The following is a 25,312-nucleotide window of genomic DNA, read 5'->3' as shown; positions in this document are numbered from 1 at the left end:
ATTGATACTATATGGTGAACATAATTGCAATGATCAGAAATGGCAATTCCAATCTTTTCTCTAAGGGTCAGATATGTCTTAAAAGTAAGACATCTCTATACCTATTGAGAGCAGATACGTCACAGTATATTCAGATTTTCACAGAGAATCGTGGAAATCCAAAGTCAAGCATGGCACCTCAAACAGGAATGGAATGTCAAACTAAGTAATCACTTTTTTTCTTTTTTTTTTAATAGATTTATATTTCACTCCTTCTCCAAAAATATGAATACCATTATTTAAAAAGTGAAAGATGGAGATCTCCATGCGTCCACTGACAGGTAAATGAGAATGAATAAGTAACATGCAGTAAAATCATTTATTACAGTTCAGAAAAAATATTGGAACTGGCCAATTGGCTTGTTAAATAAAACTTGACCAATGAATAAAGGGGAATGAACTCATAGGCTTTAAGCCAACTTCATTTTCACTAACCATCTCATTTGACATTAATCCTTAGTGTCTTGACCATCTCATTCGACAGGGTAATGGCTTTAGGTTTTTGCTTTTGGGTCGTGCTGTCCAGGGAATGTGTTAGCGTTTCAGAGCGGTCAAGAGGGATTCTGACAATGTTCTCTTTGGAAGTCAAACCCTGACGGCCTCTAAATGGATATTGGATCAAGGATGGAACCCACTGTTGCAATAACAAAACCAATAACAAACCGTCTTGTCTGAATTCCCCCTGCGTCTTGAAGATTGACATGATTTTAGTCTTTAGTCAGCGAACAAAATAGTCTTCCGCACATTAGATCCGACTTAAGATTGTCCGTGATTTTCTATGAAAAAGGCACTTTAGAAACCCAGAATAACAGTTCGGTTCAAACCTGCAAGGTGCAACTAAATGGCCGAATGGAATAATGCTCCTTGTGATTATGTGACTGCCATGATAACAGAGTTTTTACGTACAAAAATAGACTATCAATGGAATTTTTTCACACGGGTTACAGAGTTTTAACACGAATGACCATTGAAATGCACTTCAACTCAAACCGGACAAATAGTTACAAATTACAACCGCCAACTTGATGGGAGGAAGTCGAAACCAAAACGGACTTGTGAGGTCACATTATAAAGGACAAACCAAAGAAACATCCAGAATGGTTAGGTGGGGAGGAGGAGGAGGAGGGAGGAGGAGGGGGAGGAGGTGTGCAGTGTTTGCAATATCAGTTGCAAAGTTATAGTTTTTCCATTGCAGATACTGTGTCACACCATCATTGGCAAGTTTGGGGGGTTTTCCCCCGTTTTGTTTCCCTGGTTACAGTCCTGTAGCGCGCGTCCTGCAGCTGCTTCCATCTTGGTCCTTCTTCTGGATGTGGACGTTCAGGCCCAGAGAGATGAGAGTTTAGGGGGGGGGGGGGGGGGGGGGGGGGAGGAACCCCCACAGCAGCAGCAAACAGAGGGCTTGGTCCCAGGACTCCAGAGAAGATAAGAGAGGAACGTGGCGTCTACATCGCTGACACTTCAATCTGGACGTAGAGTTGCCGAACTCCAGCCTGAGGACAACATAATAACATTTAGAAAACCTGTCAGTCACAGTTCTGTTTTCTTTGCTACATCTTGGCATTGGTATTTTATTTATTAATGTTTTCAAAGGGAAAGTGTAATTAGTGTAATGTTTGCTGACGATAGCGGCAAGCTACCATGCAAGGCGCCGGCCCGCTCACTGGGAGCAATTTTGGGTTCAGTGTCTTGCCCAAGGACACTTCGACATGTGGCCAGCCGGGGCTCGAACCGCCGATCTGCCAACCTTGCGATCATTAGACGCCGGCTCTACCTCCTGTGCCACAGCCGCCCCACTATGTGCTGTTACAACATAAGTAATTCCTCTGTAAATCCATCTGTGTGTAGATGTTGTGTGTTTGTCAGACCTGTGTGAAGATGTTGTGTGTTTGTCAGACCTGTGTGAAGATGTTGTGTGAAGATGTTGTGTTTGTCAGACCTGTGTGAAGATGTTGTGTGTGTGTCAGACCTGTGTGTAGATGTTGTGTGTTTGTCAAACCTGTGTGAAGATGTTGTGTGTGTGTCAGACCTGTGTGTAGATGTTGTGTGTTTGTCAGACCTGTGTGAAGATGTTGTGTGTGTGTCAGACCTGTGTGTAGATGTTGTGTGTTTGTCAGACCTGTGTGAAGATGTTGTGTGTTTGTCAGACCTGTGTGAAGATGTTGTGAGTGTGTGTGTGTGTGTGTGTCAGACCTGTGTGAAGATGATGTTGTGTGTGTGTGTGTGTGTGTGTGTGTGTGTCAGACCTGTGTGAAGATGATGTTGTGTGTGTGTGTGTGTGTGTGTGTGTGTGTGTCAGACCTGTGTGAAGATGTTGTGTGTTTGGCTGAGGATCCAGCGGCAGTCGGCGTCGGGCGCTACTAGCAGCTTGAGCGTGCCGATGTAGACGTCTGTACACAGGGTCCAGAAGTGAGGCTCCTGTAGGTTGTACACTCCCTGCAGCTGCTGCACCTGCAAGTAAACACACATCATATCATTAGCCTCATAGCATAATCGCTTAAGTCATGCTTCACTTGTGGTCAGCCGAGCCATCTTTGTATGTAGTGTCAAAAATGTCAAAGAGATGACTTGGGCAGATAGTGACTTTGGAATGTAACAAGCATTCTGATAGGCTGATGGCATAGGCAATACTGCACAGTGAATCAGCAGTGTTAGGAGAGTAGAGTTAGGCAGATATCTCGATTTGGCCAAAATATGACGTCGGCAATTATGCTATGAGGCTAACGATATTATTATGTAGCGTCAAACCCTAGATCTATGGTACAACTTATCTAACATTGTTTGATTTAATCTGTGACAATTCCCAAGAGCATCATGATCATCTCCCCCCCCCCATTCCATTTGCCTCATAAAATAACTGTGGCTACTTGTATAGACACATATTATTACTGAGATAAGTTTACGCGATTTCTGAATGAAACCAAAAGGTTTCATGTGTTGTTGTTTTTTTACAGTAGAGAAACTGTACATGTGGTAGAGGGGATGAAGATAATAATAATAATAATAATAATAATAATAATACATTAGACTTATATAGCGCTTTTCTAGACACTCAAAGATGCTTTACAAACTGAAAAGATTGAGTAGTAATAAAAAATAAATAAAAGAAAGTATAGGGGCCTAATTAACGTAGTGCTGGGGACACATGGGAAGGGGAGGGGGAGAGAGTTAACTGGTGACGGCAAGCTTGAAGAGGTGGGTTTTGAGGGCCTTTAAATGTTGGCAGGGTGTTGGATGGCGGATGGTGTTGTAAGATGTCTTAGGAGGGACAGTTCAGGTGTAGCCTGAAGAGATGGAGGTCTTCAGTCTACAGTGGAAGGTAGGTAGTGACTCTGCAGTCCTGACAGCAGTGGGGAAGCTCGTTCCACCAGCGGGGCGCCAGGGATTAAGAGCCAGGTTGGAGATAGCATTAGTGTCAAAGCGGACAGGCAGCGTATGCATATGACCATTACGGCCATTAAACGAGCGGGTTCCGCTACTCGTCTCCTCATTACACTTCCTCATCTACACTTAAACAACCGGACAGGTCCAGTAGAAGAGGGGGCGGCCCACTTAAGACCATGTTAATGTTAATGTTAGCGCTGTTCAGTAGTACATGTTGTGAGGTGGCTCTTACCCTCTGGTAGCACTCTGGCAGGGCGTTGTCCAGGGAGGGAGGCGTACGCTGCATCAGGATCCCGATCGACGCCTTCAGCAACGGCACCACGCTGAGGCAGACAGGGAGGAGGAGGAGGACAACAGACAGGTTGAGCTAGATGGTAAATATGGTAAATGGACTGCACTTATATATCGCCTTTATCCAAAGCGCTTACTTTACAACGGACACACACATTCACACACCAATGGCGGCCAAGCTACCATGCAAGGCGCCGGCCGGCCCCGCTCACTGGGAGCAATTTGGGGTTTGGTGTCTTGCCCAAGGACACTTCGACATGTGGCCAGCCGGGGCTCGAACCGCCGATCTGCCAACCTTGCGATCATTAGACGGCGGCTCCTCTACCTCCTGCGCCACAGCCGCCACGGCTGACGTTTACATTTATTACCATTTTAGCATTTGACGCTATTATCCAAAACCACTAACTTTTAGAGATTACCCCCAGAGTAAGTTAGGGCGAAGTGCCTTGCTCAAGGGCACACTAGTGGTGGTGTTCCCAGGTGGGATTTGAACTTGTGAGTCCATCTGATCACCAGTCCAACTCACTGTCCATGACGTATTTCACACCAACCTTTCCTGACAGCATTCATATTAACCTGGCAGGCTTCTTCTAATCTACATGTAAGACTAAAAAGGTAGGGAGGCAAAAGTGTGTTTAATTTAGCATTCGACTAACCTACACACACTATTAACCAGTTAGAAATGTCTGAAATGTAAAAGACGTGAACCGCAAAAACTTCAAATGCCTGGGCTGGTAGGTGGGTGGCGGGTAACCAGCTGTCTTTAGGACCCAACGGAGGCTGTGGAGACTGCTGGAAAATACTCTGTCTGTTTACCCCAATGACTCGCCGGTTTACCTCAATGCTGAAGCTTGAAATGAAAACATTTAAACATTTCTGAATTTCAAAGATTGTCTACATGATTGGCTTATACTTGTATGTCTGGACGGATCATGTGTTCCTTTCAAGGGGGGAGAAGCACATTGGCGAACATGTCAACAATGTATCAGTCCAGGGGGGTAACCCAACAACGTCACTAAAGGAAAATCCAGCCTTATGTTTTGATAAATCTCGTGAGATTTATCAAAAATAAGTCTGGATTTTCCAATAAATCTCACCAGATTTATCAGAATAAGCCTGGATTTTCCTTTAGCGACGTTGATGGAATCCCCCCCAGGTGGCTCTGCAAACATCGTAACGTCACATCATAGGGCGTCGCGTGATAACTACTCACTGTCACACACTGACAGCGCACCACAGCAAAGCTAACAAACTCGCTATCTAGGACAGGAGTGTTCATGTGTTTTAAGAGGTTATGTCTGTAGATCTCTCTCGGAAAAAGCAAGGCAGACAGGTGGATTGACAGACTAGAGGAGTGAGAGAGAGCAAGGCGGATGTGCATTATGACTGTTGGGCGACTATCAAAAAACAAACTTTGTTGCCGAGAGGCTAAGTAGGGGAAAAATACCTGCCCGACGCGCTGGCTGTCAATGAATCACTGTTTCCGAAAGTACGTTTGGTATGTTTATTGTAGATAAAAACAAAGGGTGAAACGGTATCACAAAACATTAAAAACAGCGTCTCAAGATTATCAAAACAGTGACTTATAAAAGCGTTGTTAAAGCGGTCAGCAAAAGTAGGACTTCCCCACTCACCCACTCTCCTTCCATTCACACAATTCCGACAGGTGAACAGCTGATTTCAATACTACCACTGACGCAACACTGACGCACCACCAACACCACATGACTCGAATCCCTACACGTGACCCCACAACCCAACAGCGAACAACAAACAACAACAGACAACAGCACAACCCATACCTGGCGCCTACAATGACATAGCACTGAAGGGATGGAGGAGGATGTGTAGCATCAGGCATCAAGTCAAAAAAAGGTAAGGAGTAAGCGAACTGTTTGCTAAAGATGTTTAAAACGTCATAAGACATTTTTAATTGCATGAATTGCTCTTACATAAGTCCAGAGCTGTTATCAAAGCCACGTCTTCACAAAAAACAACAACTGCACAGTGTTATTCCATAACCGGTTAACTCATTAACATTCCTCCTAAGGAGAGACAGAGCGTTGAGCATGCCCTTGGTGAAGACATCAAGGGAATCCCCCTGATGGACATGGTCGTATTGGCTGCACGTTTGAAGAAGGAAAGGAAAAAGAAAAAACAGGTATGTACGGGATAGACATAGGTACACGGTAAGCATTACAGAATGGAAATATAGGCTAAGTATCGCGTGATAGTGGACCTTTGAAGTTGCCTGCTAAAGGAATTTCCAGGGGTACAGGTATGACCAAATAATAGGAGCTCTGGGGGGGGTGGGGGTCTTGGTACCGCTTTTTTGGGGCCCTGGTCGTGGTATAGATTTGTTTTTTTCTTATGATGACTGATGTACTCACTTACTTAGACAAACGTACTTGTTGTAAGTCGCTTTGGATAAAGGCTAGTCTGCTAAATGTCTAAAAATGTTCAACGTAAATGTAATGACCTCAGACTGAAAGCCTCTCTTTTTAGTTATGCATGTATGACTAGCTCAGGAAAAAGGAATGCCATGTCTGGTTAAAAGGGATACGGAGCGACTGGGGCAGGAGTCAAGCTAAACAATACGAACACTTAACAATACCGGAGGTTGGCACGGCTCACAGGTACAGACAGAACTGTAAGGCGAAGAATTCCTCAGGTTTTTTGACCGAACAAGGGAAAGACTCTGAATGTGTGACAAATGTCATGGTAATTACTGGAATTTTTTTGTGATATTTCCAGTTTCCACTCAGCTCTGTTCTGTTCCAACATCAACCCATTGATAGTCTGGAATACCTCACGAAAAGGCAAGCCTAGGGGTCAAAGGGATAAGGTTTGTCATCAATCCAAACCACCTCTGCCACATCCTGCAAAGCTAAGCTCGAAAAAGGTTTTGGAATCAATGGGGGGGGGGGGGGCGGTTTCACAGACACGGTTTAAGCCCTAGTCGTGGAATAAATCACACTTTTTCAATGTCAAAAAACCTCCACCGAAGATGCTTTTTTAGTCCAGGATTACCCTTTTAAAGCCTTGTCTGTGTAACTGGCCCACGGGGTATATCGGTAGCCCTGCTGACGACCACCGAGTCCGCCAGCGTAGCTTAACAGATGACCTCACAGAGCCTCCACACTGCCACGCTACGCTAGCCACTCACAGCCCCCCCCCCACCCGCCCCCCCCCACCCCTCCTCCCTTCCCGTGACAACCATCTTGTGGCTGCTGTCTCCAGAAGCCCAGTTCTGGTTCTGCCAGACTCGTCTTCCAAAACCACAGGGCCGACCACCGCTGCATATGAGAGTCATTAGAGGGTTCCTCGGGCTTGGCGTCTCTCTGCGTCCCCCCAAAAACCCACTCACCTCCCTCCCTCACTCACTCCCTCCACCCTTGAATTCCTCCACCCTTACTGCTCTTATCAACGTGGGCAATAAAAATCCCTTTGGTTAACCCCCCCCCCCCCTCCCACCACCACCGCTGCTTCTGACCATCTTCCATGCATTACTACACTGTCGCCATGACAGCGCCATGTTCTACAAGCTCATTAACATACGCGTCTGTTCACGTCTTCCTGCTCTGCGTTAGTCAGTCTGGACCAATCACAACGAGCCATTATGCAGCTGCCAGGAACCAGAAGCATAGTTAAGTCAACTACGACCGCCTGCCGCCAAGAAGAGGAGGATCATGTCAGGATGACTTGATGGATGAGAGAAACACGGACCAGGCCTTTTTTATTGCATGTTTTTATATACGAAAACATTTCCTGGCAAAAAAAGAAAAAAGAAAAGAGAAAAGAAACAGCAGCTATGATATTAACCGACGAGTCACATTGACGAACTGCACCTTATGATAGTGGATGCCAGCAACAACATCCTCTTCCCCCAGTTCAAAACTATTACGAAGGTATGCGGAGCCACTGAAGCAGCATTATGCTATTGTTGCATTAGCAGTAATGAGGAGGCCTTTTAAGTGATCCATACGTTTCCTGACAGCTCAGCACTTCTGGCCAAATCTCTGTGGTCTTTGAAATGCACACGCAAATAACACACTTAACAATCTAGCACAGACAAGCATTTTGTTAAATATCTGTGGGGTATATCAAACCATGTTTTTCACTGAACAGGCCTGCTACTAAGAATGTATTGACGCCATATTTTTTGACAACTATAATATAATACTGTAAATCAGAAAATAGAAAATGTGCAGTAAAATCAGTGAAAGCTACCAAGCCACCGAAAAGACCAAAATGAATCCCTAGCCACCTTCCATGACTGCTGTTGATGCCAGGAGTCGACCAGAAAGGACCAGGACCAGACAACCCATGAAAACAGAAACCAGACTAGATGGCTAGGCAAGCTACTTAAAATGGAGCCACCAGACGCCATAGCAACAACTGTCGTCTGTTTGTATACTATCGTCTGTTTGTTAGTTGTCGTCGTTGTTGATGGTGTGAGCTGCTGTAACGCCTCAATTTCCCCCTCGTGGATCAATAAAGTATCAATCTATTTATCTGTCTGTCTGTCTGTCTGTCTATCGACCATGGGGTGCGCCAAAGTGGCTTGGCTTCCGTGTAGGAGAACTGAAGACTGTGGGCCTGTGTTGGGGTGAGGCTGGGAAACTGGCAAAGGACCATCCAACATGGCCGAGGCGTGTTAGACGCTTAGGTTGTGAGTTGGCCCCACCGGGACCATATACAGTATACTGAAAAATGTATGCCCTCATTGCAATGTAAGTCGCTTTGGATAGAAGCGGAAGCTAAATTGCATGTCTTATTATTATTATTATTATTATTATTATTATTATTATATAATAAGTAAGAAGTTCAAAGCAGTGTAGTTCCACGGTGATTGTTTGCTCTCTTGTGGTTCTGAATGTACATTATGTGTCATTTATAAAGCAAATGCACTAATACTACGGTAATACTCCCTGAAGGCGTTTTAAGCAGTCTTCCCATGTCTGCCAATGTTCTGGACAATCAAATGAAAACAGGAAGGCCCCCAGCGCGAGGGGATTGCCCTGCTCTGACATCAGGCTATTGTTCCACCGCCTTCCTGTGTAGCAGAAGCTGCCTCACTGACTCACCTCCGAGGCCCACAGCTAGCCTAATAGAAATTATTATTAGTAGTAGTAGTAGTAGTAGTACTAGTACTAGTAGTAAAAGTAGTAGTAGTAGTGGTAGTAGTAATACTAATAATAACATTTATTTATATAGCACTTTTCCTGCAAACGTTGCAGCTCAAAGTGCTCCAATCATTATATAATCATAATGTAATTATTTAGGCAATATTAAAAAGATGGGTTTTTAGTCTTGACTTGAACATATTTGCTGAGGTTGCATCCCTAATGTCAACTGGCAGTGCATTCCACAATTTGGGTGCATAAAATAAGAATGCAGCCTCACCAAATCTCTTCTTTTGTACATGTGGTACACAGAGAAAACCAGCGTCAGAAGACCTGAGAGCTTGGGGCTGATAATGCTAGCAAAAGGTCTTTCAGATATTCTGGTGCTGTGCCAGTGAGAGCTTTATAAACAGTAGTAGTACTAGTGGTATCATCATTACTACTGCTACTCAAGTATTAATGGCACACATTGTTTATCAACAATCAAATCGACCCAAAGATATTAGCAAGAGTGGTCCAGTGTGATCCCCATCTCAACCACATGACAGAGACTCCTACAGGACAGTCAACACAGCTTAGGCTTCATAGCGCCAGACAGACAGACAGACAGGGATGTTTCTTACACTACCAGTAAACTTCACTCATATTGACACAACATTAACGCATTGGGGAAATTTAACCAAAGCGTGACGATAGGAGAAGACGAGAGAGAGAGAGAGAGAGAGAGAGAGAGAGAGAGAGAGAGAGAGAGAGAGGAGCTACGCCACCGAAAAGCTCTTTCAATGGGCTGCCAAGAGTCTGTAGGAATGCCGAGGGGCCTTGGGTTGAGGGCAAGACCCACATTCCTCCTCCTAGCCTCTGAGCTGCTAGTGTTGAGAAGGACAATGAGGCAGAACACATGAGGCAGTTCCATCATGACGCACTCGCACAGACACACACATACAGACACACACGCACACAGACACACACATACAGACACACACGCACAGACACACACATACAGACACACACGTGTCGTGCACAGACAGACACACACATACAGACACACACGCACACAGACACACACATACAGACACACGCGCACAGACACACATACAGACACACGCACACAGACACACACGTGTCGTGCACAGACACACATACAGACACACGCACACAGACACACACATACAGACACACACATACAGACACACATACAGACACACACATACAGACAGACACATACAGACACACGCGCAGACACACACATACAGACACACGTGTCGTGCACAGACACACACATACAGACACACACGGACACGCACGCACATGTTCATTCATGTTAACATTATTAAAAAATGTTAAGCCATACCATTCACGGAAGGCCATATGTATATTATAAAAAAATAACACATCAGAAACTTCATCCTTGAACATGATACTGCTCAACTGCCACCCAAAAAAAATAGACCAAATTTAAATTACACGATCAAATTCCACCAACTGTCATTAACAAAACAGAGGGGCCAACTGCAATCAGGGGGCATTGTGGGTATAGGAGGCAAGGAACGCCTCAAAGCCCCACAACAAAGACTAACGCAGCGCCAAGTCCAGTCCCTATGATTCACGCAGCAGAGTCAGTAACAGATCTATCCTACTATTACTGTGTTGGCAACGCCCCAATTCTGCATGAAAGAGAAGAACTGAGGAGAACATCATCAAACATGACGACACATCAGTTCAAGCAGTGCCCCCCCCCCCCCCCCCCCCCATCGCAAAGAGGAGTGGCCGCACGGACAGAGGAGAAGAAGAAGTAGGTTTTCCTGGCCTTGTTATCTAACCTATGCGGCCCCCGCCACACTGAAACACATTCATCACCACAGAGAAGGAGGCTGCGCTGCAACACTCACGTCACCAACAGGAAACCCTGGTGGGGAACGATGTGGAAGAGGTCAAAGGGAACAGCAGTCTCTGTTTGTCTAATGACTAACTCTGACTAACTTTTTAAATATATCGTTAGCCTCGTAGCATAATTGCCTATGCCCTACGTCATGCTTCACTTGTGGTATGTAGGGTCAAAAATGCCAATGTCAAAGAGATGACTTGGGCAGATAGTGATTTTGGAGTGTAACAAGCATTCTGATAGGCTGATGTCATAAAGGCAATAATGCACAGTGAATCAGCAGTGTTAGGAGAATAGAGTTATCTCAATTTGGCCAAAATATGACTTAGGCAATTATGCTATGAGGCTAATACATATATAATATACATATATAATATCAGTGTTTCCTCCAGGAATTTTTACAATGGTGGCGGGTAGTGCTGACCGCGCGCGCTCAGCGCGCGCTCGCGATTTTTTCGCGTGCACGCGCATGAAACGCGCACGCGCGCTCAAAACAACGACGTAATTTCAGCCAAAACTCGAGGATGGCCCCAAAAAATAAAATGTTTTCCTGTACTTCTCCCGTGTGTCTCTTATTGTCTGTGTCTGCATGTTTTTCCAGCATGTAATTCCGTTGTCAATAAAAACAAAAACACTGATCTGACGTTTTTTTTCACAACGTTATTACTTGTCACTTTAAGCCCAGGAGGGAGTTAGCGATTAGCGATGTTTAGCTTAGCTTAGTTTAACAGAAGTATCTTCACTTTTAACATGACTTCCCGTGGTCGTAGAGGGCTGGTCGACGGCTTAAAATGACCGTGTAGACCTGTAGACCTTATCCAGCTATAGTCTTGTGTTTCTACCCCGGGCATAGCCGGTGTTATTCACGGACAAACACTCCTGTTAGAGTGGTTCTAGTACACTGGACATAGGTAACACATAGAGAGGCTTCTCCTCTCTCTCTCCATCCTACACTACACTACACTACGCATCCTATACTACACTACACTACGCTAGCTCGCGGTGTTCGGGTGACAGCCAGGGCGCGTTCGTAAATACGCTCTGGAAATCTGATCAGCACTCACGGAATGCCTCTTGTCCAATCAAATGACTTGGTCCCTTTATGACGTTGAACCCAGTGTGCGCTCCGGGGCTCTCAGAGCGAATTTACGAACGCAGCCTCAAGTTCAATACTCGCGACACACACGGACTGGTCCAGTTTCAGCGCTTGTGGGTGTGTCTAGCGCTGTGAAGGTCTGAAAAGCGGCCTAAATTTTTTTTTTTTTTTGGGTTGAGAAATCTGAATGGTGGCGGAGGAAATTCCATCGTGGCGGTCCGCCACGATGAAATGCATGTAGAGGAAACACTGTATACATATATAATATATATATATATATATATACTGTATATATATATGTTTTAGGGCATTTCTGCTTTATTGGGATAGACACAGTAGAGATTGATGACAGGAAGGATGGGTGTGAGAGAGGAGCTGATGACATGCAGGATATGTCGATGGCCAGAATCGAACCAGCGACCCTGTAATTACCAGAGCTACGCCACCCAGGCGCCTCTGACTAACTGTAATGAACTGCAGGTGGGGAGAGAGAGACGTGACGAAGAGGATGATTCACATTTCTAATAGGTGAGTATCACACGTGGTGGTGGTGACGTCAAGCCGTTAAAAACCGATCAGATAAATAAAAACAGATCCGAGACCACCAGAACCGCACTCATCCATGTAACGTCTAATCCAAATCAATTAGCGTAACACAAGGCTACGCAAAACCATGTGGACCGACGCCATCCCCGAGACCATCAAAGTCACCTAAGTAGTGCATGATTAAACATTTATGCTAAATGCACACTTCCCCCGCCCACCTTATCAGTGTTTTGGGCTTTCATCTCGGGCCTAATTACACAGGCCTCTGGCGCTTCTCTGATCCGGCAGCACGATGAAAACTGAGATTGTGAGAGAGGGAGAGCCTGGATGCTGGTGCCAACAGTAGGGACCCATATGGTCCCCCAGGCGAACCCACAGCCCGCTAAGAGAGAGTCCAGGAACCACCAAAAGGGCCTCTAACCACCACTCTTCCAGGCACTAATCACAGGCTCCGCAAGTCAGCTCCATCTGTCTCGACCAGCAGAGCGAGCTACCCCCCCCCCCCCCCCTCCTCCTCCTCCCACCCCCTCCCCCCCTCAGTGTGTGAAGCCAGCAGCCACCAAGCCTCGACAGAGACGCACACACTGGGGGCGGCCCAACGCGCAACACACACAAGCGCAAAGGGTTGTTCCAGGTATTGATGTTACAGGGGCATGGGGGAAACAGCCCCTGTCATTGTCATGGTTTTATATCATCTTCTTAGATCACTATTTGCACTTCTGGTTGGATGCTTAAACTGCATTTCCTTGTCTGGTACTTGTTCCCTGCAATGACAGTTAAGTTGAATCTAATCTAATCTTATCTAATCTAGGGGCGGTTCGATTCCGGCCGGGGACATATCCTGCATGTCATCCCTCCTCTCTCTCTCACCCATCCTTCCTGTCAAATCTCTACCGTCTCTGTCCCAATAAAAACGGAAATATGAGTGGGACTGCCCCACTCAGAAAAAATGACTTAGATACTTCTTCTCTAATCTAATCTATCCTTAAGAGTGTTCTCTACCCTGGGCTGGAGCCAATGAGCACTTTGAGCTGCAACGTTTGCAGGAAATGTGTTATACAAATAACAGTTATTATTATTATCCTCTGAATGTGGTCAACGTCAGATAAGGGAAATAAAACCTCATCCATTGTCAGTAATCACTCAGCTGGGGTTCAGGGAGAGGGAACAACCCACTGACTCCACTACATGTCTGTGAGCCAACATCTCCTATCTCCAACAATCCCCAAAAAAGGATCATGACAATTACACTTCCTTAGCTTCAAAAGTTCCAGGATGTCAATTTGCATGACCAATCATGTTGCATTGTGGGGAGGAAAGGGGAACGTACTCAGTTGGGGTGCAAAGAGTTTTCCCCAGGCTCATCGATCGATCTCTGATTGGCTCCAGCCCAAATGGGGGAGTCAATATCCCAGACCTTTCCTCAGCTGTGTGCGTAACAGACGTGTTATAAAGGGACAGCGATGGAATGAGAACTGCTCTGGAACTGATCCAGCCCTCTCAGCGCGATGTAATAAAAGACAGAATCGTGACATCACAATGAGGCCCCGGAGGAATTTCACACCGCACTTAAAACTAACAGGAAGGTGATTACAATACAAATGAAAACAAACATTTGTGACAAAACACAACATCAAGGCACATGGAAATTAATCTCCGACCTGGCCTCGGACATCTGGGTGGAGCTCCCAGATAATCACCACAAAGGGGAAATGTTTTCAAATCCCCAGTTCACAGCCCTGTTTGTTTGCCCTCAGCTCTCTCTCTCTCTCGCTCTCTCGCTCTCTCCCTCTCCCCCTCTCTCTCCCTCTCCCCCTCTCTCTCCCTCTCCCTCTCTCTCTCTCCCTCTCTAAAAAGTCCTTAAACATAAAAAAATAAGCACGGCAAAGTAACAGCTGCAAGATTAAGTGCTTTTATAACGTCGACGTTAACTGTGTGTTTTATCCACTTATTTGAGGTTTTTAAACCTGTTTCCCATTATTCTATGTGGTGTTTAATCAGCATACGGTCCGCAACCGCCATGCCAACACATTATTGCTTCCCTGGCTTCGTGTCGCACCTGTATTGAAATAGGCCCCAGAGGCCTCGCTTTGTTCCGAGAAGGAAAGCCTGGTAGAATAGGTGGGCCTGTGCTCATTGTCCAGCTGTTAATTTCCTGGACAGCTAAGAAACTTGAAAGAGAAATGCCTTCGTTTTAAGGGTCGATGACACAAAACCGCACTCAGACAGATTAAAAAAAGAGAGGGGGGAGGAGGAGGAGGGTCTACAATAAAAGATAGCATTAAGCATTATACACTCATTATCTGTGATACAATAGGCACATGAACACATTCCAGAGACGATTTGAGAGAAAAAGGCTAAAACTCTTTCACGCGTGGTGTGTTCTGTTCACAGCACAGAAAGGATTTTGAATACAGACAGGGGTACTTTGCTTGTTCACTTTATACATACGGAAGACTGCAGCAAAGTACAGCAGCCGAATGAAATAGCAAATAAAAACTAAAAAACATGGGTTGTGTGTCTCTCTGACAGACTATAAAAGTCTGTTCCAGCCCACACGTCTCACAGGCCACATAAAATCTAAATAGATTTATGTCAGTAAATACATTATTTATGTTTCGTGGTACAATAAATGCGCTCTTATTTTTGAGGTTTAGGTCTTCCAAGATCATAATCACTGCATGGCCACGCCATGTCTGAATCATCTCAGATATATACAGGGCAGCCCAATCAATCATCCTGGGCTTCCTCATGGGTGCATTCTGGAGGCTCCGATCGAATATTCGGGATCCCTTTTTACCTCACTGGCTCCACAGTGGTCATTTGGGGGACGACTGTAGCTTTAAAAGTGTAACGTGCTTTTAAGCTTACACAGCATAAAACGTAAATAAAGTATCTTGTTGCATCTTGACGTGGTAGACGTTTGAAGAAATGCCACAAAGAAAAGCACAAAGAGTGTTTTCTGGGATGCCATGTGTTCTGGTAGCCCCCACAGCTCCGCCCCACTGTATGGGTCCTGTAATTCGGCCTTCTACAGCGGCGGTGGTGGTGGTGGTGGTGGCATTCGAGAAAGATTCAAAGAGGCCAGTTTGAAGTGGTTGAGGGAGAATATGCCCCAAAATGCACGCTTGTGTTTTCTGTCTTTCTCGTCTTATGTTGAAGCTGTCAGGAGCAGCGGGTCCAGGGTGGAGCGGACTTGGTTCAGAGAAGGACATGCGTTCGAAACTCGCGTTTCACCTCAACTCTGCTAGAGCTCCGGAATGTTCTGTGGTAAAACTCTTGAAAGGAAAAAAAAACATCCAAGACTGTTCTACAATCAGGCTGCGCTTCAGAAGCCCAGTCCTTTACATTGAGGAGTCAATTTACCATTGGTTTAAAGGGTAATACACTGTGATGTGTTAACATTAACTCCAGACATGACTGGTAGTGATCTCACATCGGTGCTTTTGATGTATCGTATTCCCTCCAGAAAATGCAAACGCAAACCTAATCTAAATCTAGGCCTCAATCTAAGCATTGATGTGCAGTAGTGAATTGAAGTGGATGTGTAAGGTTCTCATTTAGAAGGGATATGTTGTGTGAGTGAGTCTATGGTCTTGCCCTGGTGGGACGTATAGTATCGTACATAGACGAGACAGTGGAGGCCGCCATAGTCTAATTCGTCCCGCTGTAGTCTCATAACGAACCGATTGTATTTGTAGTGCTGTTTTCAGAGCTGTTGCGGAAAGTGTTCGAGCAGGTTGGGAAGCAGGAAAGGCTGGAGCTAGGGCATGTTGCCCCCCCCCCCCCCCCCCCCCCCCCCCTGGCCAACATTTTTTCCCAGACTTTTCTTTTCTTTCTCTTTCCACCCGTCACAGCCTCAGAAAACCATGTGGGAAACGCTGACTGTGATGATCTTCCTCACCTGACTCCGATGAGGATGGAGATGAGCATGGAGCAGATGGGGTCAGCGATCATCAGGTCGTACTTCTGCATCAGCACAGCTGAGATGATCACGCCGATGCTGCCAAGGGTGTCAGCTACGATATGTAGAAACACTCCTGCAAAAGAATAATAATAATAAATAAATAAAAAATAGGATTGTCTTGAGTATTTCATGTTATCTTCGATTACAAACAGCTTAAACGTTCAGGTCATTCACCTGGGCAAAACAACCACCAGGGGACACCGTTGAGCACGACGGATATGGTTACAGACATTGCCGCCTGATGAATTATGTGCAGACTAGCTTATGAGTTGTTGTTTCAATTTGGGAAAAGGACAAGTTTGCCTTAATTTAGAACAAATCACGTCTCAATGGACACTTCATAAAATGGTGTCACACATAGAATTTGTGTGTCCGCGAAATTGCAGATTGTTAACTCATAGGGATGGGCAGTTTACAGTTTATGACCTCCATATCCTTTGCATATGATCAATAACCTTTCACTTGACTCTTTATATGACTGTTATTATAGCCCTCATATACTTTTAATACTGTAGTTGTGGTTACACATTATGTCGATGATTACGTGGGACAACAGGAGTTTCTGTGTACTATACCATTACCAGAGAAGGTCATGGTAGTGGGGGAAGGTGAACGAATTGTAGCGTATTTGCCATTCACAAGCGTTTCCCATTAACAAACAAAAGCGGTGTGACAATTTATCTACCGACTAGAGGGATACAATTCGAATGATCCCACTTCTCCCCCTAGAACAGTAAAGTTCTTAATTTAACGAATTCAGTTAGTTCATAGAAGATTGACATGCATATGTTACGGTACATGTGGGAAAACGGTACATGTGGGAAAAAACGAGGATTAGGGTTAGGTGCTACGTCCACTTGGTACATGCTGGCATGTCTAACCCTAACCCTACCCCTAACCCTAACCCTAACCCTAACACCCTAGCACCTAACCCTAACTCTAGTTTTCCCACATGTACCGTATTCCCACATGTACCGTAACACATACATTGATTTTACTGTAGAACTTTGCGGGAAGGGTGAGCAATGCTTTGTGAGACAGTGGTCCACCCACCCCCAGTCTCACAAAACTCTGTGGGAAACACTGATCAGTCTTCATTGCTCACAGCCTCACAGCATTCACATGGTATTCACATTGCCCTACTAGTGATGGGAATGGAAACTCCCTCCACAGCCTCACAGCTACAGGGGCTACTACGAGGCTATTGTACTGGAAAGTGCACGTCTGTCCGTGTGACACAGCAATGATTGGTCAAAGGCCACGCAACTCTTCCACAACGTGACCCTTGTTGACTCTTTGACATTCACTTTGGGTTGAGATATCAGATGAATGGCATTCCCTTAAGACCGGCTGTCACGATTTCACAGAATGCACAAAAGCTTCAATCCAAAGAAAACTATCGGGATGGGGGGGGGGACTTTCAAAAGTTTCAACGGGTTCACCTACGCAACTGTTGTCAAAAGAGAAGTGTGAGCGACTCAATGTGTTGTATACTGTGGAGTTGAGAATGAGTATTGAGGACATCATTTAATCCCAAAAGTACCCTTGTACTTTACAAATCAGAAAAATAACGATACGATATACGGAACAACCTCCTGAGACACCCAAGTCTCGACGCTGTACATACCGAAGCAGGGGATCCTGGTCCAGGACCAACTGCCAAAACAAGGCCAGGGGTGAAGTCACCTTTTGCACTGTCACCTCCCCCTCCCCCCTCTCTCCTTTCTCCTCCGTCTCCCCCTCCCCCCTCTCTCCTTTCTCCTCCGTCTCCCCCTCCCCCTGCACCCTTTCTCCACACAACCCCCCCCCCCCCAACTTCTGTGTGGGCTCTGTGTTTCCCTGAGTAGCCCTCCCAAAGGGCCAATTCTCTTTCTCTCTCTCTCTCTCTCTCTCTCTCTCTCTCTCTCTCTCTCTCTCTCTCTCTCTCTCTCTCTCTCTCTCTCTCTCTCTCTCTCTCTCTCTCTCTCTCTCTCTCTCTCTCTCTCTCTCTCTCTCTCTCTCTCTCTCTCTCTCTCTCTCTCTCTCTCTCTCTCTCTCTCTCTCTCTCTCTCTCTCTCTCTCTCTCTCTCTCTCTCTCTCTCTCTCTCTCTCTCTCTCTCTCTCTCTCTCTCTCTCTCTCTCTCTCCATCCCCTCTATATGTGCCGGGTGAAAGGGACAAACTACTTTCTCTTCTCAGTTCTTTCCCACAGAGGCATGGACAAAGCAGTTTAAAGTGACAGTGCTCCTGGGCTATTTCTAAGATGGCATTGTGCCTCGAGTGTCCCCTAGAAGGGCAAGACGACTGCACTCTAAATCCCCTGAGTGTCTCTTTAAAGTCTCTCAACAAAGTTTTGGCAGAGGTGGGCAGAAAATGTAATAATAATCAAGTTAATACAAGATCAGTACCACAGGAACATTAATAATAGCCAGCCGTTAAAGCGATGCTTCGGGATCATTTGCATCATTTCTGCCGAGCGTGATGATGCGTGCGCCGAGCGCAAGCCACTGGACACGTCGAGCTACAAAGTAAACATAAAATCTGTTGCCCCACAGCTTCATAATACTGGCGCTGATAAACAGGGCTTCCTTAGCTAAACGAGAGAAGACATTGATTCAGTTCATAGATTATGTTTGAGGTTTAAAAGAAATACAGAGATACTTGCGTAGATCATGTTCAATCTGTTTAACAGAACAGAAGGTAACAGACACTAAACACACACACTCACAGAAATTATGTTGGTACATGGTGAAACAGTGAATCAGTGAGGAATGTATGTTTTGGTTACCAGGGCTAAATAAATATCACTCATTCAAGGAAGCCACAGAAAGCCACTCTACTTTTGTAAACTGAACTCTCAGTCTCTGGGGCCCCCTGGTGGTGAAAGGATTAAGCTTCAAATGAACCAAGTCGTAAGATTGATCATTACCTTCCAATATTTGTTTGCTGGAGCCCTTCCCTGGCGTATGCTGGATTTCATCTAGAATAGAGGAAAAATATTAATTGAAAACATCAAACAGTTTGACCTACACAAAAAAAGCCAGATTTTTTTTCTTTCTTCACAAAAGTGACAAGGTTTAACTGCCATCATAGGTTAAAATAGAATACAGTTTAGAACAATACTTTTTTTTAAATAACCCTGCTGTCTTCCCACAGTTGTTCCAGGGCCTGCCACGGTTAACTAGGGGCCAAGCAGTGCTCCTGCCTTAGAACCATCTAGAATTTCAGTTGGGTTTTCAAATCACAATTTCAGTTGGGTTTCAAATCACAATTTCAGTTGGGCTTTCAATGGGACTATTTCAGTTTTAAAAGCACTGTACAAGTTAATTTGACTGTTGATTATACTAACCTCCCACCATGTTAGCTAGCCAACTTTAAGCACTAGAAAATCCCGCCCTTGATATTAACCTGACTTGATGGGACCTGGTCGATAGAGGACGATAACAGCCAGACTTTTAAGTATCGAAATGACCAGGAGTAAGCACCTTTGAAGCCCAGAAGTGGCCATGGAAAAACAATTGGCTTTGGCACGCACTGGCACACACAGCTTTTGCACTGTTGTGGAAACAGAGCTAATGAGTCACCCTGCTAGTCTAAGAGGATTTCATTTAATTTGAGCAGTGTGGTAACAGATTAGCTGTGTGGTGGGCATTTTCTCAGCGAGATACAATCAAAATACTCTTGGTTGTGATTTGGCGGTTGGCCTCTGAATTGTAACACACTTGCACAAAGATGTTTACATAAGATTAGCGTTAAGCGTTCCTTACAACTGTTCTGTCGATATTCATAGGGTTCTCCATAATCTAATAAACTACAACCGTTCAGAGTGACACTTTATATAACGCTAATAGATTTCTGATAGATTCTGGAACTAAATCAAGTGAGAAGGTCCTCACTCTCTCTCACTCCCTCCCTCCCTCCCTCCCTCCTATGGCCTTACCTTTACATTCCATTACATGTTTGGCATTCATCCAAAGCGGCTTACAACAAATACATTGGTCTAAGTAAGTGAAACGTCTATCCATCAGCCATAGTAAGAAAAAGTAATCTATGCTAGGAGTTTTTTTTTCACGTTTTGCAGTAGAGAAACAGTAGAGGGGGGGTAGAGGGGGTGAAGAGGTCTTCGGAGGGACAGTTAAGGTAGGTGTAGCCTGAAGAGATGGGGTCTTCAGTCTACAGAGGAAGATAGGTAGTGTAAGTGCCTTACTATGGAGGTGGGGGTCATCGTGAGAGTGGCCATGCCCTCCGTGGCTGTGTCCGTGCCCGTCTCCATGCCCGTGTTTGGACTCGTGGACTTCGTGCCCATGGCCGTGACCCCCATGGCTGTGACCCCCGTGGCTCTGGACCCCATGGCTCTGGCTATGACTCGCGCTACCGTTGAATAAAGAGTGGCTGTGGCCATGTCCTTAAGTGAGAGAAGAAACAGATTGTTTACAAAAATGCACACCTCCTCCTCCTCCTCCTCCTCCTCCCCTCCTAACCATTTTGGTTGTTTCTTTTTGTTGTCCTTTTATAATGTGACCTCAGGAGTCCTTTTGGTTTCAACTTCTTTCTATCAAGTTGGGGGTTGTTTGTTTGTTTGTTTGTTTATTAGGATATTACACGGTTGGTATTATGGTCCTCTGTGGCTCCGTTGGTAGAGCATGGCACTAACAACGCTTAGGTGGTGGGTTTGAGTCCCGCTTGGAAACTCCCACTGGGAATTCCCACAGAGAAATGGATGCACTCAACGCAATGTAAGTCACTTTGGATAACAGCAGCGTCAGCTAAATGGCGTATATTTGTATACAGTGTGAGTTAGGTAGGCCGGGCAACACAATAACATGAGAACGAAGACACTTGGGCAAGAGAGAGAGCACAGAGAGAGGACTAGGGAGAGAGAGAGAGAGAGAGCACAGAGAGAGGACTGGGGAGAGAGAGAGCACAGAGAGAGGACTAGGGAGAGAGAGAGAGAGAGCACAGAGAGAGGACTGGGGAGAGAGAGAGCACAGAGAGAGGACTAGGGAGAGAGAGAGAGCACAGAGAGAGGACTTTGGGAGAGAGAGAGAGCACAGAGAGAGGACTTTGGGAGAGAGAGAGCACAGAGAGAGGACTTTGGGAGAGAGAGAGAGCACAGAGAGAGGACTTTGGGAGAGAGAGAGCACAGAGAGAGGACTAGGGAGAGAGAGAGAGCACAGAGAGAGGACTAGGGAGAGAGAGAGAGCACAGAGAGAGGACTAGGGAGAGAGAGAGAGAGAGCACAGAGAGAGGACTAGGGAGAGAGAGAGAGCACAGAGAGAGGACTAGGGAGAGAGAGAGAGAGCACAGAGAGAGGACTTTGGGAGAGAGAGAGAGAGGAGCAGAGAGGACTAGGGAGAGAGAGAAAGGAGCACAGAGGACTAGGAGAAAACAACCGTAACATATAGAGACATGGAAGAGGAAGTGGTGCAGAGAGACTTAAAGGGGAGGTTTAATCAAGCCAATATGGCTTTTACACATTAGTCAAGTCACATTGGTCAAAATCAGGCTGTAGTTTGTAGATATACTCTGCAATTAAAAATCGATGCCATTTAGCTGACCGCTTTTATCCAAAGTGACTTACATTGCAGTGAGTGCATGCAATTTTTCAGTATATAATATAACAGTCCCAGCGGGAATTGAACCCCACAACCTAATCGTTGTTAGCACAATGATCTACCCAACTGAGCCACAGAGAACCAACTCTGGGGAGACAGACCATGGTTGTACAGTGTTTCCTCCAGGAATTTTTACCATGGTGGCGGGTAGTGCTGACCGTGCACGCGCATGAAACGCGCACGACGTCATTTCAGCCAAAACTCGAAAATAAAATGTTTTCCTGTAAATTAAAAACAAGGGTAGTCCGTCCGTCCGTCCCTCTCTGGAATGGAATGGAATGGACTTTATTTGTCATTGCTACAGTACAGGTACCAGACAACGAAATGGTCCATTAAATAAAATGACACGGTTCAAATGTTCACGCCGGCAGTCCGGCTCTCACACATACTGGCAGCGTCCCGGTCTGACTTAGCTCTCGTTTGTGCACGGCTTTCTTTCTTTCCTTCCTTCCTTCCTTCCTTTATGTGAAGTGGCCGGTCCCGGGCACAGCTGCCTCGCATCCGCTCAACGAGCCCGGCGGTTCGGTGCTGCGCTGATTAGCGGATGCGGGACAGCTGTGTGAGCGGATCGCTCCATCTCTCATCTTGATGAAGATGAATGATCTTTATTGTCATTGTAACAGGTACAACGTAATTTAAATGAGGAATCACAAAACAGTTTTGCAAGCGCGTAGCTTCGCGCTTGTGGGTGTGTCTAGCGCTGTGAAGGTCTGAAAAGCGGCCTAAATCTTTTTTTTTTTTTTTGGGTTGAGAAATCTGCATGGTGGCGGAGGAAATTCCATCGTGGCGGACCGCCACGATGAAATGCATGTAGAGGAAACACTGTTGTATACAGGGTTCCCACACCTTCTGAAACATCAAATTCAAGCACCTTTCAAGGATTTTCAAGATTCAATTCCCTCAAATTCAAGGACCCAACCAAGTATAGTTTGAGACCGACCTAGATGAGAATTTATATAATAGGAACTATCCGCTCAGACAACAATTAAAAAGTGAGACTTGAATGTGTGAACACTAGATGGTCTCTTGCCTTCTCTACCACAGCACAGCAAAACAATATATTGTGAAATATGTGTAAAGTTAAGCAATACAATACAAATATGTGTAAAGTTAAGCAATACAATACAATCTTCTTTCTTTTTTTCGACAGAGGGGAATTCAAGCACTTTCAATGACCCATGTCTATTTTCAAAAACTTTTAAGACCGTGATTTTTTCCCCTCAAATTCACAAACTTTCAAGGATTTCAAGGACCCGTGGGAGCCCTGGGTTGTATACCTTCATCCCCGCCGTGAGAGTGGCCATGGCCCCCGTGCTGGAACACAAAGATGCCCACCAGGTTGACCAGCAGCCCAGCGATGGACACAGGAAGCAGGCGGTCGTGATGGACATCTGGAGGCTCCAGAGCCCTCTGTCAGGTGACAGGAAGAACCAGTCAGCTCCAACATCACCACAAGTACTGTGATTCATCACATTTACATGTTTGGGCATTTAGCAGACGCCTTTATCCAAAGCGCTTTACCCTTACGACAAATACATTTGTCTAAGTAAGTGAATAATCTTTCCATCAGTCATCGTATGAAAAAGTAATCTATGCTAGGGCCAGAGGCCATTGGCAGTCATCATTTTTCATTTATCTACAGTAGAGAAACTGTACAGGGGGGTAGCAGGGATTATTATTAGGCTACATCATATTGATGATTTTAAACCAAATCACAACGTTATTATGTAGTAAAATCCAAGAATGAGGCCTATATCAGCCAACAATTAAAACAAGTGTTGTGATTTATAATGGAAGTCAAAATGATAATTCTCATGTTCTTCGGCCTCACCTCTACTCCCTCTGAGAAGATGAAGAAGGCAGTGAAGATGAGGAAGAGGCCATTGACAAACCCTGCTAACACCTCCGCCCTCACGTACCTGGAAGACACAACTGGTTAGGAGTGGTTGTTTACATTTACATTTTTTGCATTTAGCAGACGCCTTATTCCAAAGCGACTTACAATCAATACATTTGAATGCTAAGCATGTGAATCATCAGTCCACCATTCGTGGCAGGAAGAGTAATCTAGCTCAGGCCCGGGGCCATTGATAGAAGGAAAAAAACCTTCTTGTATCACCTTCTAAAACTTTTTTTTTTTTTTTGCAGTTAAGGTGTAACCTGAAGCAGTTAAGGTGTAACCTGAAGCAGTTAAGGTGTAACCTTTGTGTATTACAAGGTAAACAAGGAATAAGGATGAATCACTGTACCTGGAACACAGGACTGGTTAGGAGGACTATATTACACAAAGGTAAACAAGGATCAAGGATGAATCACTTATCAAAATAACACCAGGATTAAGATTAACCACAACAAGGTCCATCTGAAGAATACTGAGACAAATAAAATGTCTTTCTGAATTATCCCATCTTGTTGTAAGGGACCGACTATGTACAGCAGGGCTATTTAACTACACTAGGGGCAAGATTTATATTTTCGGGAAAAAAATAATAAATAAAAGCAGGTGGGCCCCAACCCTAACCCCCGGTATGTTCCAAGTTACATCCTACTGTATGTCAGACCGTTACACTGTATGTACACTACATGGCCAAAGTATGTGGACACCCGAACATCACACCCATATGTGCTTGTTGAACATCTCATTCCAAAACCATGGGCATTCATATGGAGTTGGTCTCCCCTTTGCTGCTATAACAGCTTCCACTCTTCTGGGAAGACTTTCCACTAGATTTTGGGACATGATTCCCGCAACGGAAAAAGATTTGCTCCCATTCAGCCACAAGAGCATTAATGAGGTTGGGCACTGTTGTAGGATGAGAAGGCCTGGCCAGTCTGCATTTCAATTAATCCCAAAGGTGTTCAATGGGGTTGAGGTCAGGGCTTTGTACAGGCCAATCAAGTTCTTCCACACCAAACTTGGTAAACCATGTGATGTCATTATGACCTCACTTTGTGCATGGGGGCATTATCATGCTGAAACAGGAACGAGTTGGCAACCTCAAACTGTTGCAACAAAATTGGAACCATATTCTCTAGAATCTCATTGTATTCTGTAGCATTGAGATTTCCCTTCACTGGAACTAAGGGGCCTAGCCCAAACCACGAAATACAGCCCCAGACCATAATTGTGTCCACATACTTTTGGCTATGTAGCATAAAAACATATAAAAACAATGCATATTGTACACTTACGGCTTAGAAGGAGAGGTTACTTTTGATTAAAGGTAGATGAAGCTTGGCTTATTGCTGCCTTCTTACAGACAAGATCAAAGTTGTAGCAGACATTTATGTTGCTCCTGAAATGACTGATGACAGGGATCACATGATAGAAGTGCCTTTTAATTCAGGCTATATTTGAAAATGTATCATTAAGATGCTAATGTGACAC

General features: G+C 45.1%; 1 protein-coding gene across 1 annotated transcript in view; it reads right to left on the bottom strand.

Annotated features, from left to right (window-relative positions):
- Positions 1–344: 344 nt before the first annotated feature.
- Positions 345–25,312, bottom strand: part of slc30a7 (solute carrier family 30 member 7) — a 27,976-nt gene continuing 3,008 nt past the window's right edge. Inside the window, exons 4-11 of the mRNA XM_080536034.1 lie at positions 23,756–23,843; positions 23,202–23,334; positions 20,517–20,714; positions 19,239–19,289; positions 16,269–16,404; positions 3,656–3,746; positions 2,341–2,490; positions 345–1,532 (exon numbers count right to left, since the gene is read on the bottom strand). Of these exons, the coding sequence (XP_080392160.1) occupies positions 1,485–1,532; positions 2,341–2,490; positions 3,656–3,746; positions 16,269–16,404; positions 19,239–19,289; positions 20,517–20,714; positions 23,202–23,334; positions 23,756–23,843 (895 nt within the window). The 3' untranslated portion in view covers positions 345–1,484. The remainder of the gene's footprint in view (positions 1,533–2,340; positions 2,491–3,655; positions 3,747–16,268; positions 16,405–19,238; positions 19,290–20,516; positions 20,715–23,201; positions 23,335–23,755; positions 23,844–25,312) is intronic.

Source organism: Nansenia antarctica (assembly GCF_963989245.1).
Source record: "Nansenia antarctica genome assembly, chromosome: 1".
Taxonomy (NCBI): domain Eukaryota; kingdom Metazoa; phylum Chordata; class Actinopteri; order Argentiniformes; family Microstomatidae; genus Nansenia; species Nansenia antarctica.
This window is presented reverse-complemented; position numbering and strand designations above follow the sequence as displayed.